We start from the raw sequence: 16,868 nt of genomic DNA, 5'->3' as shown, positions 1-16,868 counted from the left end.
TCATTCGTACTGTACAAATAATGTAAATATGACGGTGTATCACGAAAGATATCAAACTGATCACTTGACCAATATTACCTTACTTGCTCTTCGAGTGAATCAACAAATGGCAAAATGAAAAGCCGAACAAATGCTATTTTTTAGAGAGTCTTAGCTTACGTGTGTTTATTTCATATTTTCAGTTCTTACCCTCCCCGACTAAATCGGTTTCAGTTATGCACTGAAATATAAGAATGGACATTAGAGGCTTCTTTCAAAGAAAAAACTCAGGTAAATGTTATTTTATATATTATGCTTTGTATGTTGTTCAGTATATTTCTATGCAAAACAAGAGGGATTTCAGTACACAGCAGGATATTCACATTTGTAACCAGATATTTACACTTTAGGGAGAAAACATAAAACATTTTTACTGTACAACATCAATTTAGAGTAAACTTTTGTTTTAGATAAATATTGAAATATATTTTGAATTAGTTAAATGTCAGAATAAAGAGAGACAGAACTGTCTATTTATTATCACTTTCATCATATTAAGGAGTACATATACACTAAGTTTATTGTTAATTAATAAGAAAACTCCAGACAATTCCATTCTGAGCTGAAGAAGCTTCTGATAGGTTAGTAGAGTCCATGTGAGTAAGTTGGTGGCACAGCTGTGGATGCATATAAGGCAAAACACAGAGCCTGTTTCTGTGACATGGGAACATCAAGAGATGTCAACCAAAACACCAGGAAAAGAACTGTGGAGCTCCATAAGTGTGGCTCAGTTTGAATACAATTTGGTGCCATTTGCTATTAAGAAATACAGACAGTTTCTCTCTTTACTCTTAAAGTTAACAAATATGTTTTTATATTTATCAATCTAAAAAAATAAACATTTTGTCTGATTTGATGTTACAATTAAAAAAGTGTTTTTATATGAAGAGTAAATATCTGGTTTCAACTGTATATTTGATGATTGTCAGCACAAAGAGGGAGAGAGAGGAGAACGAGGACAGAACAGAGGTGGAACAAGAGCAGGTGAGACACACATGTTAGTCAAATGGTTGTTTACCAAAAGTATCACCGTATCACAGGTACTCATGTATCTCGTACCTAGTGTTTCTTTTTAGGTTTGTTATTTTTCAAATTCTGTATTTATTAAGTTATGCAGGCTTGTTTGCACAACAAGGATAAATAATTATATAAACTTTTCTCAATCTAAATATTGTACTTTGGTAGAATTAAAAAACAAGTGTAGTGCAGGTCTATGATGATTTTTAGTGCTATCATCTAGTTCTGATTGTGGTTCTGTCTTGGTTAAGTCCTCAGTAGTCCTGATTTTGAACTGTTGTAGTCCTGTTTTAATTCTGGATCAGTTCTGGGTCTGGTTGAATTGGGGTTTAGTCCCTGTGTCTTGATACAGCCCTGACCTTGTTCTGCCTTGCTGCTTAATTAAAAAACTAGTTTAAGGTGTCCTGCACATGTGATATATATTTTTCCCTATATGAAGGCATTCTTTTTTGAACAAAACTCAAAACAGAGCCTATTAATCTTTCAGTCATTTCTACCCCCCCCCCCCCCCCCAAAAAAAAAAAAAGAAAAAGAAAAATCCCACATGCATACTACCCTTTGGGCTAAGCCCCGGGTGTTTCAAATGTCTGGCTCCGCCTCTGCTTCACACATTATTATGTGTAATTATCTTTAACATTTATTTACCTGTAATCTAACGCTGATTGAAAACAAAAACAAAAAACACCCAAATAATTATATTAATTAACGTTGTACACATAATTTTTTATAGTGCATTTTTAATGTTTATTTCAGTAATTAATAGTTTATTTAAGAAAAAAAAACATGGAGATTTGGGTCTAATGTAAACAAAATATTTTTTTATTGCTAAAATGGAAAAATGACCAAATGAAGACTGAACAACGTAAATACTAAAGATAAAGAATTTATGGAGATTTAGTTTGATGCTCCGAGATGTTCTTGGTTACTGAGCTTCTTTCTGACGCCACCCAGGAGGTCGTGTGTTCATGTAAACTGTGATAAGACAAAGGAAACAACAATAAACATGACAAAGCATCAAACCACAGCATGATTATGAAACATAACTTCTGCTGCAACCAGTTTTATTATACTTACAGTAACTAAAACTAAACTAATAAAATTACTAGGTATGATGAAACATTTTAGTTAGCCAGTTAAAAAAATATCTGCAAAATTAAACCAACAAAATAATGTTGTGACCTGTTGAAACCATTTAAAATAAAGTGAATGCGTACAGCAGGGATGTCCAACTCGGGAGCTGCTGTCCTGCAGCTTTCAGATGCATCCCTGCTCCAACACAGCTCAATCAGATGGATGGATTATCTGTTCAGCATGTCATCAAGTTTGGCAAAAGCCTGATAACAAACCATTCATTGGATGCAGATGTGTTGGAACAAGGATGCATCTAAAAGCTGCAGGACAGCAGCTCTCGAGGACGAGTTGGAATCCTTTGGTTTACAGGAAATAGTCTCAGTTTGAGTCTTTGTAGTTTTGGCGAAACACAACAAACCTGACGAGGCTTTGGTACAGATGCTTTAAGACTTGTGACATTTAGATTTATGTGAGTGACGTGCTTTCACAAAGGGTTGTGTTTTTATGGAAATATCAAATTATTTAGCCTATATTTCCTAAATCTGTGTAATAATTAAAAAGAGAAAAATAACAACTAAAAACTAAAAACTAAATTCAAACTAAATATTTTAATCAATAAAAACGAGACTGAAAGCAAAACAACTCCTGAAACTAAATGAAGGTAAAGAGGATTTAAAACAGAAGGACAAAATTATAAAATAAATACAAAATAATTAAAAAATTCTAAACCAATATAAGACTCTTTACAACTACAAATAGTAACAATGTAGCAAAGTATTAACATTTACATAGTTCATGGTAACAGCAGCTGAATGTCTACATACTTGCTTCTGAGGCCACATTTTCATCCTCGTCACTGTGGAGAGAAGATTTACTTAACAGTTAACATCCTACTGTGTGAAAACAGAACATAATTATCACCATAGATAAATGTCATCTATAATAAATTGAAATTCATTTACAACAAACAGTTTTATCACTGATAACAGATGAATATAAACTAACGATGTTGGATGCGTGGCCTTTACCTCCTACGCTTTCTGAGCTTCCTGTAGCACACGCAGGCCGCCAGAAGCAGAGCGGCGGATATGAGGAAGATCAAAAAACCAATGACAGCTTTGTCATTGTCTGAAAACAGGTTCAAACAATATCAAACAGTGGCTTTAATATTCAAGATACAAAGAAGTCATGTTACCCAGCAGAGTAAAGATATTTATACTTTATTTCATTGTGTGAACAGTACAGCGAGTGCTGGCTTTGGCTTCACTTTCAACTTGTCTGTTAAAAACAGACACCTGTGTGTGTGTGTGTGTGTGTGTGTGTGTGTGTGTGTGTGTGTGTGTGTGTGTGTGTGTGTGTGTGTGTGTGTGTGTGTGTGTGTGTGTATATAAACTGATTTATCCAACAAACTGTGTCATTGAATCCATACTTACAGCGAGTATCAGCTGTTCCTCTGCCCGGTTGGCTTTCAAAGTATCCGTTGAAAACAGTCACCTATAAATACAGATGTTTCAGATGTTCATTCATAAGAAATGACACCATTAAAATAAAGCAGCCATAAAATAATCATATACTTAAAAGTAGGATGATACAAACCTCCACTCTGTATGCTGTAGAGTAGCTCAGATCCTTGAATTCAAACTCACAAACTGTTTTATTCTGTGGTTTGTTTTCACCACCAGGATGAAGACGTGCTATGAATCTTCTATAGTTGTCTGGTCCTCTAATCTTGCCTTCATGCTTACACTCTACTTTAATCACATTATTCTCCGGCACAGTTACAGTCACTGTAGACGGCCCGTCGGGTACTGTAAGGAAATGAAAACAGGGATCATAGTTTTAAGATTCATTTTTATGTCCATCAGCAACGAGACAAAACATGTGAAAGTAAACATGTTTATGTTTGCAATGTTAAAACGATTCATAATAGAAATTAATTATTAATTATTGAAGAATTAATTTATCATTTTGTTTTCATGGAGCCCAGCTTACATTTAATGTACAGATATGTAACTTTAAAAAACAGAAAACATGTGAATGAACTTCAGTTATCTCTTATCATTAAACACATTTTCCCTCCAGAATCATATGAACGAGTAAAGAAAATTAACAAACACATTTCTATAAGTCCCAGAGAACAAGAGTCTGAGTCAGCGCTGCTTAAACGACTGAACGTCATAATTACTGTCACGTTTCTTCACTGATGACTCAGCATGTTTTAATGTTCACTGTAAAGTTTCAGAGAGTCGGATTTAGTTGATATGAGGGATGCTCTCTGTTTCATGGCATTTATCTTAAAATATATCTAAATCACATTAATTATAATCAGGACTGTCACACTGAAAAACACATTTGTTTCCAATCTTTCACTAAAATAAATGAGCTCGAGTTTATTCTTCTTCATGAAAACATCATTTTGTAACTTTATTTTCTGCTGTTCACCACCAAAGTCTTCATGTTGTGTTTTAGAAGGATATAAAAAATAAAGCTAAACAAAGTTTGATTTTGATCAATTAAAGGTTCAGCTTTGTTATGAAGTGTAATTCTGAATATTTAGTTTGGTAACTTACCTCCAGGGTCAGTTCTCAGTGTAACTTCCCTTTTATTGGAAACCGTCTTGCTGTTGTATTTGGGTTGGACTCCACAGGTATAATCAGTGAATGCTTCGAGTCCAGTAAAATCACACGTTCCTCCGTCAGACTGAGGCTTTGGGATTCCTGTGATTCCTGTAACATAATGTTCATGAACTCTTTGTGGTTTAAATCAGCAGGTCCAGCTAAAGAGACTTCAGGTGACTTTGACCTGCTGGCTTTAGTAAACACGACAACGACATGAGCAGCAGACTGAACATAACAGGTTGGAGATCTGAGTATAAGATAAGAATGCAGTGACATATCGTTATTTTGGATCATACTTCATGTGTTTAGTGATGGGGGTTAAATGTCAAGCAGTTATATTTAGTAAATTATTAGCTCAAAATATAAACACTTCTATATATTTTAATGATCAAATAAGCAGATCTTTTGTTAACAATAAACAAAAACAAAACTAATACATTTTAATATAAGATATTTATAAAGTGTAAGTGAATCCAAATGATTGGACTTACCTTTTTTATCACAACTGCAGTCATATGAAAAATTGTGAAGGACACCATTACATTTCTGACTGGTTGTTTTCCAGCTCAGTTTAATGGAAGTATTCGTTTTTTTATTCTCCAAGTTTATTGTAAGATCTGTTGAAACAAACAGTTACAGTGCAGCAGCTGTTAGTTTGTGGCACTTCAAACTATCTGAGGAGGAAAAGCTTCATCCCTCTGAGGTAAGTTAAATATCAACACACCACAGTCAGTGTTAAGGTGGACGGGTGGAGTTGTGTAAACTGTGGGGATGTTGTTGATGAAGATCAGACCAGTACAGCGGTAGTTTCTGAAGGGATCCAGCTCAGACAGCGGTTTGTTCGTTTGACCAGGTTTGTCTTTTTCTGACGAGAAACAAAGACGACATCATTTTTTGTACCACAGTGCATGCAGCAGTTCATCTTTGGTTTTATATTCAAATGCAGAATACAAAATAAAACAAATTCACAAAGAGCACAAACACTCAGTCCTCTGACAGCAGAAGAGCTTTCAGATCAAACATACTTACAGTGAAGCGGATGTTTCACTTACCTGAACAAGTGTAATACACTGTGATATTTTTACACTCTTTGATCGTTGGTAACGTTGGCTGTATCACTGCAGGAAGTCCAGTGGAAGGATTTTGCTGTATTTCAGTTAATTTATATAAATCTGTGGAAAAAAACATCATTGAATTATCTTCCTATTATAAGCATATGAGTTTTAATGTAAAGGTAACTTTTCTTGTACAAACCAACAATGATGTTTTTGGTGATATCAAATGAAGTATTCACACAGGTTTCTGAAGTGAAGGTTATTTCATAATCAGAGCAGATGTCATTAGTTTGGACACACAATGTATTACTGTCACTACTGGACTTATTAACTGAAGTTATATTTGGTGGTAATTTTAACGAGCTGATGTTCCACTGGCTCTGGTAGCAAATATGTCCATTTATGCTGCTTTGCCCTGTAATGTCCGTCTCACCTGAAACACACAAATGATGCACAAATATATTTGATATTAAGTTTGTTAAACTACAAGAAGGCAAAACACAAAAAATATGAATTATTTGTACTCACTCATTTCTTTTGTTTCAGCTTTATTTCCAGTGGAGGTACACTTGATTGCTTTATTGCCATAATTGTATAAAACTTGATGCTCATATTCAGTACAGGGCTTCAGGCGTTGGATGTTGTGTTGAGTAAAGTCGACCCTCTCTTCAATCACTCGTCGACCTCCTTCAGTAATATTGATGTTGTAGTCACCAGGGGTGAAGTTCATCACATTAATCTGCAGTCCAAACTCGATGGGTGTGACAGTGTAGGAACCTGAGCACGAAATCAAATCGATTGTTACATTTTGTTCATGAACATCAATCAGCTGCTGAAATGTTTCATCTCAGTCAGTTTGTTCATGCAGATGTTGACCACAGTCCAGCGTTGGCTAAAACTAAAACACAATCTTTACACTCGATAGAAAAATAAACTTTCACTAAGTAAGAAACGCTCGACAGCATCACTAGTGTTTGAAAGCAGACGACATATTATCTTTAAACTGACACTCACACTTTGGAGGCTCAGGAGTCGTCTCGGTGGCTGAAACGATGCATTCAAATGAGATCAGAAAAGAACAAAATTATTAGTTTGTGATTATGCAGCATGAATGTACAACAGCTCAGAGCACCTTACAGGTACTTGTAACTCAGCAGCGCCGTGTTCTTTGCTTATATTCACATCAATGTCATCACAGGCCTGTATAATAAAGAAACGGCCAACCTTCAGTGGTAGCTGTCACTGTGGTGCCTGTAGGTGAGGCCTGAGAGTCAGATGAGTTGCTGGGTGGAGTGGGTGTGAGTGAGGTCTCATTTGAGGTGCTTGCAGGAGGAGCTCTGGTTGCTGTGTGAGAGCAGGCTGGAGGTCAACTTCAGGCAGAAATACCTAACAGCTAGCAGACTGGTTGTACCTGACACGATGCTAAACTACAAATGTAGCATTTTATCACACAGCTGTGCCAATAATCCATGAAACTATAAACTCTGAATACATTACCAGACATGGCAGTTGAATTCACTGATGGACTAACTACTGTAGCATTTGGGGCCATGGATGAAGGTGAGGAGTCAGACAACGTGGCTACTGTAGCATTTGTGGTCGTGCGTGGAAGTGAGGCTGTTGAAGTGGCTACTATGGGATATGTGGTCATGCGTGGAGGTGAGACGTCAGACGACGTGGCTACTGTAGGACTGGTGGAAATGCGTGGAGGTGAGGAGGAGGCTGTTGAAGTGGCTACTGTAGCATTTGTAGCCGTGCGTGGAGGTGAGGAGGCTGAAACAATTTTCATTCCAAGAAAAAGAAATCAGCATGACGTAAAGATGTTTGCTGTAACTGTAGCAAATGTAAAATGTTCTCACTGTAACATTTTCACTCTAACAGTCGTGTTTCATGTTGTTAGAAAGATGCTGTGCTACTTGTCACTGCTATCCCATTTCCTATGCTAGAAAACAAATGATTGTTTTAAAAAACAAACAAGATGATCCAAGGATAAGAAGTCACAACTTAGTGTAAACGATGGATCAATGAGTAATATTAAAAATGTTTCCAGAAACATGTTTTACAGAGCTCTAAGGAGCTTGGAAAGAAAAGCATCTGGACTTCTTTAAGTCCAGTTCCTCAGTTCTAAGAGCGACTGGTGGAGAGTCCCAGATTTAAACCCAGTGGGAGTTTCTCCCCACAGAGGGACAAAAGGACCCCCTGATGATCCTCTAATCACATGAGCCGAGGTGTGAAACTGGGTGTGGGTCACAATCATCCAGGGTTTCGGGTGAGCTAGTTGTGAAACCTGGCCCCACCCTATCATGTGATTTCCTGAGGTCAGATGGCCCAGGATGTGAGTGGCGTTAAGGCGTCTGGGGAGGATCTCAAAACTGGATTATAGATGGCAGAGAGTTGGTGTCGTAAACCCCCGCCTCTGTTCAAAGATGGTCGCTCACAGTGGACATAGATGCTTCTTTCACTCCTCTTTCAAACCATCTGTCCTCTCTGTCCAAAATGTGAACATTGGCATCCTCGAAAGAGTGACCTTTATCCTTAAGATGCAGATGGACTGCTGAGTCTTGTCCTGTGGAGGTGGCTCTTCTGTGTTGTGCCATGCGCTTGTGAAGTGGCTGTTTGGTCTCTCCGATGTAGAGGTCTGAGCATTCCTCGCTGCACTGTACAGCATACACCACAGCGTTAATGTGCGCAGTGAAGGAATCCACTTCTTGTGTTTTGATTTTGACCCAGGTGTCGTCCACATATCTGTACCAGTGGCTGGGTACTCTTCCTTTGAAAGAGCCAAGAGCCTTCCTTTCCACTTCCTCCATGTAAAGGTTGCTACAATAGGTGACACGGGGGAGCCCATGGCACAGCCATGTTTTTGTCTGTAGAAGCCTTCGTTGTATTTGAAATATGTAGTGGTGAGGCAGAGGTCTAACAGTGTGCAGATCTGATTGGGTGTGAAGTTGGTCCTGTCCTCCAAGGAGCTGTCTTCTTGTAGTCGTTTTCTGACAGTCTCCACGGCCTCCGTGGTGGGTTTGCAGGTGAAGAGAGAGACTACATCAAAGGACACCATGGTTTCATCTGGATCCAGGCTAAGTTTCTGGACCTTGTCGGTGAAGTCGGTGGAGTTCTTGATGTGGTGTGGGGTGTTCCCCACGAGAGGTGCCAGGATGGTAGCAAGAAGTCCAGACAATTTTCTTTCCAAGCTCCTCAGACTGCGATGACCTGGATGACTGCGAACTTTCACAGACAAGACTAACTGTTGTTTTTTACTTTCACTGATGACAGCAGAGTTTATGATTCACGTGTTGGATAATCAGAGACTTTGTGTTACACGTTACTTACATGCAAATTTGATCTAAATCCCAACAACAGAGAGCTGCTGCTCTGATTTAACTGTTATGCTCTAATTTTTCCAGACTCACGCGCTTGAACTCAAACGCATCAAAATTTAATTACAAGGAAACTGGTCTAAAGTCAAATTCAATGTGCAGGGACTTCAGGCAAAAGAAAGTATGGAAAAGATACATTATGTGCAAAGCTATGAGTTATTACATGTAATTGTATTTAATTATAATATGAGCAAAGAGAGCCTGCCCACATTAAGGGTCTATACCCAGATTCATGGCATGTAGCTAGAGTTGCACCAGCGTGTTAGTCTGCTTTAGTGCAGCTTACAAACAGACTGTCTTTGTCCCAGTATTTTGAATTTTGTGTTGCTCTTGTAGTTTATTTTGTTTTCAGGTTGAAGTCCTGTATTTGTTAGTACTTCTTTGTGTCTCTGAGTTTTAATTATTTATATTTCCAGTCCTTGGATCTTTCTTGCATAGTTCCCTTTTTGTGTCCAGTATGTTCCCAGTCTCAGTCAGTCTCTTGTCAGTGTCCCCGTGTTTGATATGAGTCACGTCTCCGTATCTGTCTGGTCTCGCTGCGTTTCCTCTCCATGGCTGGTCTTGTATTCTCTGTCTTGTCAAGTTAATACATTTGTAGTCCAGTCCCTCTGTTTTCTCCCTACATGTTCCTGCATCCATCTCTCTGTGTTGTCTCTCCAATCTGACATATCGCCACGTGTATTTATCCCCAGTCTCAATGTCAACTTCACATGTCTTAATCCAGCGCTCCCCAACCTTTCTTTGCACCACGGACCAGTTTAATGTCAGACAATATTTTCACGGCCTTTAAGGTGTCGCGGATAAATACAACGAAATGATACGACCAAGACAAAAACTTTTGTAAATATGATCATAAACGCAAATTCACTGTGTAATTCTGTAACTTAGCAGCGTCCTCTTGAAATGTACCAACAACACTGAGAGCAACATCCTCCTCTCTGCTCCTTAATGCTCTCTGGTCGCTATGGTAACACGTAAATATTTCTTTCAAAATAAGACGCACAACTACAACACAGGAAACCGAGTTAACGATAAAAACCCTGAAAACCAGCAATTTCACACCTGAGCCTCAACTCTCGCGGCCCGGTACCAAACGACTCCAGTCCGTGGCCCGGGGGCTGGGGACCGCTGTCTTAATCTGAGGATCATTGTGTTACTTCCTGTTTTGTTTTGATAGTCTCGTGTGTGATGTTTTCCTTCCTCTGTCTTTTTATGTCCTATACTTATGATTCAGTGCAGCTGCGTTCCCACGTGTCTCCACGTCCCTTAATCGTCCTCCTGTGTGTATAATGTCTGTTTGCCTCTGTTTGAGTCGTGTTGCCCCTCATTGTGTGTGTGATTTCTGTCAGTCAGCTCATATATATATAAGTACATAAATTGTATAACATAAAATACATTGGCACTCACGTAGGAGCAGTGTAGGGACTAAGGTATTATTAAGTAACGCGTTACAGTAACTACGTTATTATTGTGGTAACGAGCACGGTAACTAGTTATTATGCCAAAACCAGGAACGCGTTACTTGTTACCAGTGTTGGGGAGTAACGGAATACATGTACCGCCGTTACGTATTTAAAATACAAAATATGAGTAACTGTATTCCGTTACAGTTACCGTTTAAAAAGGTGGTATTCAGAATACAGTTACTTTGTTGAAATAAATGGATTACACTGCGGTACTTTCCCGTTTCATTTTGTCGCGGGTCAGGACTGTTTGGGTTTTGTTTGACAGCTACGTTCTGTTGTTCCAGGCGGCAGCGTTACGGTTGCCATGGTTACAGGGCGACGCTCTCTCTCGCTCTCTGCGACTGTGTGTTTCCTTGGTGAGAGAGCGCCTTTTGTTGTTGTTGTTGTGCTAAGCTAATAGGCAGAATGCTACAGGTATAGCTCTAAAGAATGTAGCATCATGGGCAGTGTAGTCCGTGCTGCAGGGAGAATGGACTGCCATATTCGTTATGTGTCTGTGAGCGCGAGGAGGGAGAAAAAGGAGAGTCGAAAAGTACGAATTATCATCGAGCAGAAACGGGAGCTGGAAGCATGTAAATATAATAATAACCACTGCAGCCAAGAAGAGAGCCTGACGAGCCCAGTTGTAAGTAAGCTATTAAGACTCGACTGTACACCGTGTTCGTGTTTTCCTCCGAAACTTACTTAAGTTCTAAAGTTCCGTTGGAGCAGTCTTTCAACACCTCTCTCTGTCTCTTGCAAGCAGAGTTGACCCACACAACAGAGTAAAGATATTTTTCGGCTATGAGCCCGACACGGAACCCGTATTAGTCAGAGGTCCCTTTACTAAGGTTCGGAGCCGTGGACCTTCAGTAATAGTTATAAATCACACAGCAATAGTACATTCATGTAGTTGTAAAATGAATGATAATATGTTAAGTAATCCAAAGTATTCAGAATACGTTACTCTCATTGAGTAACGTAACGGAATACGTTACAGAATACATTTTAGGGCATGTATTCTGTATTCTGTAATGGAATACATTTTAAAAGTAACCTTCCCAACACTGCTTGTTACTGGGATTTAGATAGACTCGTTACTCGTTACTTCATGTGGTGGCATCGCGGAGCTTCCACAGATTCAGTAACATTAGCAAGTGGTGGAAGCCAGCAGGTGGATGAGGGAAAGCGGAGGCAGGAGGAGGAGGAGAGACCCGAGGCGGCCGCCGGTCCGAGTATCAGGTGAACTGAACTTCAGGTAAGAAGTTATGACCTGCAGTCTCTCTGGGTCAGATATAAACCAAGTGTAGGTGGAGTTTATTTTCGTTGACTTTTTACAGTCAGTTACAATAACTCGTACTGCGTATTAGCTAGCATGACGGAGTTTCTATACAGCTGGGTGGGTGCTATGATGTTACTGATGTTGAACTTTATTTTATTCACAAGGTTAGTTAGTAGAGTTTCCAACCGTCCCCTAAAAAAACAGAATCGTCTCATATTCAGAGAAAATATTGCGCGTTTCGTGTTGAGCTGAGAAGGAACACAGTTTGTCCAGGACTTCAGCTAGGATAGAAAACACACAAAGCTGGATTTATTCTGTCTTTGCTGCACAGCTGCCTCTTCTTCTCTCATCCTCTCACCCTCTCCCTCTCCTGTTGCTACTTCAATCATGAAACTGATCAATGATCAGCTGATCGTCTCTCTTGTTTGTTTATCGCCCACTTTGCGCCAGAAAGAGGAAACCAGCAGATGTCGCGCTAAACAACAGCAGCACGTTTAAGCTTGATCAGCTGTTGTTAGAATTGATTTAATATTAATTTCTAGTATCAGCTGATGTTTGCTGGAGCCACAGCTGTAAAGCTGCTGGTCATGATGTTGGTTTGGTGGCGATCGTGGCTCAAGAGTTGGGAGTTCGCCTTGTAATTGGAAGGTTGCTGGTTCGAGCCCCGGCTTGGACAGTCTCGGTCATTGTGTCCTTGGGCGAGACACTTCACCCGTTGCCTACTGGTGGTGGTCAGAGGGCCCGGTGGCGCCAGTGTCCGGCAGCCTCGCCTCTGTCAGTGCACCCCAGGGTGGCTGTGGCTACAATGTAGCTGCCATCACCAGTGTGTGGATGTGTGTGTGAATGGGTGGATGACTGGATATGTAAAGCGCTTTGGGGTCCTTAGGGACTAGAAAAGCGCTATATAAATACAGGCCATTTACCATTTATGTGGTGAGAGGGAAACATGAAGATGAAACCAGGAGATGTCCTTACTGAATCATCAGAGCTGTGATGGAGAAACAGGTTTACCTTTTAGGTGACATAGATGAGTTGAAGTTATGAACTGTTTCTGAGAGACAAATAACACCAGGATCCTTTTCTAAGCAGCTGACAGCTGGTAACTGTGCAGGGGCGGGTCTAGCAAAGTGTTGCCAGGGGGGCAGGTAGGGCATTAACAGGGAGAGGGGGGCACAAAGAAATACTTTCTTATTCTCATTTCAAATGTCTAGCTTTTAATAAATTATCTGAATCTTACAACAAACGATTGATAGATTGATGCATATATACCATCAGAACAGTGAACATCACTGTCAGAACAGTGTTTGTTTTCATTCAAAGGCTTGAGTTTTCGTATAATGGCGGCCGGTCTCTAGTCAAAATCCCCATGATTTTCTGTCCCAGTCCAGCCCTGTATGCAGCTCATCTGCAGTCTGGTGTTACCTACATCTTCCTATTCAGAAGGCAGAATTTCCGAGTTCTGAGTACAATCGAAAGCACCACGACTGCAGTTTTTGTGTTGGATGTAAAAGGCGCACATGACGCTGTGACGTAGGCTAGAATCATGGCGGCGGTCAATGACGGTCCAGGCGTGGGATTTCTCTCGTGGAAATATGCACATTATCTTTTCCTTTCTGTTGGTAGGTGGCACAGTGCACTTGTGGCAAGTAAGCAAGCTAGAAGACTGGCAAAGTTATGGAAGAAACACATTAACAAGAGAAGTCTGAATAAAACCAAAGTTACTTTCCCTAGTAGCTAGTTACTTTGAAAGTAACGAGTAACTTGAAGTAACTGAGTTACTTTTGATGGAAGTAACTAGTAATGTAACTAAGTTACTAATTTAAAGTAAGTTACCCAACACTGCGTAGGAGTGAATGGTGGTAGGACCACCTGGAATTAACATGAAATGTAAAGATAAATATATTTTGGTCATGAAAGCATTTTATATGCAGAAAAAACAAACATATAAAATCATTATTAATGATGTTGCATGAAGACAATGAAACGAGATAAACGAAATAACACGAAAAAATACATTGGCACTGACTTGTATTTTCTTGAACTGAAATTACAAGAGAAAAAAAGTCAGTTTAATTAAAGCATTTATTGTATATGCAAAAAACAAAAAAACCCAGGATAAGATTAAAATGTTTTCAGGAAACTTGTTTTCGAGACAAAAGCAGGTTCAACATTTTTTCCCCTCACTGATGACAGCAGTGAAACCTGCCATCATCTGACTTTGGTGGGAAATAAGTGTAACCTTTGCAAATGTATTTAAATCTTATTAACAGTCCACAGAACTGCTGCTCTCATTTAAATCTTATTCTATAATTTCTCTGGATTGCCTATGAGAGCCTAAAATGATCTAAACCACAGTCTGAGGGAAGAAATCATTGGATTTTAGTCTAAACTCAAACTCAGTGTGCAAATTTATTTGATTTTTCATGATTAAAAATAATTTCTGTTATATCTCATGACTGTCGCACGCAGCTATTTTTTTAATTTAACTGTTAATTAATTATTAGTTGGAAAGGACTCCATGCATTTATGTTATTATTTGAAATAATTAAAAAAAATCCTTTAAAAAAATATCTAGAAATAAAAAAAAACCTCCCCTGTTTGACCGAGCCTGTATATCTGTATAAATCCTACTTTCATTTGAAAATACAGTATGCACAAAATATATATCAGTCAAATAAATTTAATTTAACTAAATTTAATGTTTTACATTGTACTTGAAAATTTACATGTTATTAAAGGAAACTAAAAGATTAGAAATAAGAGAAATCTCGTGTGTCCTGTGCGGGAACAGTGAGGACATTGATTATGTGTAGCAAAAATGTAATTAATGTATTATTACTGTGTGTTACTAAGGAAATGAACAATGAAGTCCTTTTGTATTTTCACATTCATTTAATCATGTGTTTTATATCATTTCTGCTATTAAATCCTCTTTTAATAGCAAACAAACCTGTTACTTAGAGGTAAACGGTGAGTTTTCACAGTAAGTAAAATTATATGCAAACTAAAAGTCACAAGAAACCAAAAGCATGAGTAATATCTGCTATTAAAAACAAACTGATGAGCAGAGATCTAAAGTTTATTAAAGAACAAACGTCCTGAATATCCATACAGAAATTTTTATTATTTTATGTTTTTGCATTTTGAAACAATTTAATTAATATCATTAAAATACTTACAAGTAAATTTGTCGTACATGTGCATCTTATGTCTTAATTTAATATGTGCCTTACACATCTTTAATTTTCTAAAAGTACGTTTTTTTTAAATAATAAACAAATACATTAAAACTGATAAAATATTTCACATTCAATTTTTAGTTTGACTGCAAATGGGAATTAAAAAAACAAACAAACAGCCAAATAAAAAATAATGCAACTACTAAAATGCCAAATGTGTTTCCTTACAGTCTGCATCAGACCTGATTTTAGAACAAATGTAAATTTACTTACAGCTGGCCGAAGCGATGATCCCAGCCCAGAACAGCAGAGTGCTGAGACTGCACAGCTCTGCCATCTTCAGCAGTCGAGGCACAAATGTGTGGAGACCAAAGAAAGATAATCAAATATGACAAAGACGTTATTTCCTCTTAGCTTTAACCTCAAACATTGTAACAGGAAGTTTTTCACATCTGCACATCTGATAAAATAGGAAGGAAGGTTCAATAATAAATGCAACATGAGGAAGTTAGCATCTGGTAGCTTTACAGTCACCACAGTTTTTACAGTCTTATTATAAAACTCTGACTGAACTTTGATCAGAAACATCTTCCATTTAAGGTTTTGAAACAAAGCTCAGGCCACCGCTCGTTTAACCTCAGAAAGCTTCGAGGTCCTTTCAGGATGTATTGCTAACTTTTTACAGTCAGTTACAATAACTCGTACTGCGTGCTAGCTATCATGATGGAGTTTCTATACAGCTGGGTGGGTGCTATGATGTTACTGATGGTGAACTTTATTTTATTCATAAGGTTAGTTAGTAAAGTTTCCAACCGTCCCCTAAAAAACGGAATCGTTCCGCATTCAGAGAAAATATTGCGCGTTTCATGTTGAGCTGAGAAGGAACACAGTTTGTCCTGGACTTCAGCTAGGATAGAAAACACACAAAGCTGGATTTATTCTGTCTTTGCTGCACAGCTGCCTCTTCTCTCATCCTCTCACCCTCCCTCTCCTGTTGCTACGTCAATCATGAAACTGATCAATGATCAGCTGATCGTCTCTCTTGTTTGTTTATCGCCCACTTTGCCAGCGGTTGTCTCGCTAAACAACAGCAGCACGTTTAAGCTTGATCAGCTGTTGTTAGAATTGATTTAATATTAATTTCTAGTATCAGCTGATGTTTGCTGGAGCCACAGCTGTAAAGCTGCTGGTCATGATATCGGTTTGGTTTGGTGAGAGGGAAACATGAAGATGAAACCAGGAGATGTCCTTACTGGATCATCAGAGCTGAACAGGTGATGGAGAAACAGGTTTACCTTTTAGGTGACATGAATGAGTTGAAGTTATGAACTGTTTCTGAGAGACAAATAACACCAGGATCCTTTTCTAAGCAGCTGACAGCTGGTGACTGTGCAGGGGCGGGTCTAGCAAAGTTTTGCCAGGGGGCAGGTAGGGCATTAACAGGGAGAGGGGGGCACAAAGAAATACTTTTCTTTCTTATTCTCATTTAAAATGTCTCGTTTTTATTAAATAATTATCTGAATTTTACAACCAAAGTTTTTATCTGATGTAAAATGTATAGAAATCATACATATACCAACAAGACTGTACATCACTGTCACAACAGCGTCTGTTTTCATTCAAAGGCTTTATGGCTTTAATACCTGGGGGGCCGGTCTCTAGTCAAAATGCCCGGGCAGATGTTTTGTCCAGCCCTGGTCTAGACCTCAGCCTTAACAATAGGAAAATAAGTACAGCATGGAGACTTAATTTGGGTATTCTAAATAGGGATGAAAATGTTAGGAA

General features: G+C 38.7%; 1 protein-coding gene across 1 annotated transcript; it reads right to left on the bottom strand.

Annotated features, from left to right (window-relative positions):
* Positions 1 to 1,876: 1,876 nt before the first annotated feature.
* Positions 1,877 to 15,420, bottom strand: LOC309692695 (uncharacterized protein; the record flags this gene model as incomplete). The annotated part of the gene is made up of 15 exons (XM_082511439.1): positions 1,877 to 2,028; positions 2,952 to 2,983; positions 3,156 to 3,255; positions 3,561 to 3,621; positions 3,724 to 3,935; positions 4,698 to 4,853; positions 5,237 to 5,362; positions 5,470 to 5,610; positions 5,798 to 5,917; positions 6,000 to 6,233; positions 6,329 to 6,577; positions 6,815 to 6,844; positions 7,025 to 7,144; positions 7,298 to 7,573; positions 15,357 to 15,420. The coding sequence occupies 15 exons, from the start codon at positions 15,418 to 15,420 to the stop codon at positions 1,979 to 1,981; spliced, it is 1,971 nt and encodes a 656-aa protein (XP_082367565.1). The 3' UTR covers positions 1,877 to 1,978.
* Between the last annotated feature and the right edge of the window lie 1,448 nt (positions 15,421 to 16,868).

Source organism: Aulonocara stuartgranti (genome assembly GCF_965226115.1).
Source record: "Aulonocara stuartgranti genome assembly, chromosome: 17".
NCBI lineage: Eukaryota > Metazoa > Chordata > Actinopteri > Cichliformes > Cichlidae > Aulonocara > Aulonocara stuartgranti.
This window is presented reverse-complemented; position numbering and strand designations above follow the sequence as displayed.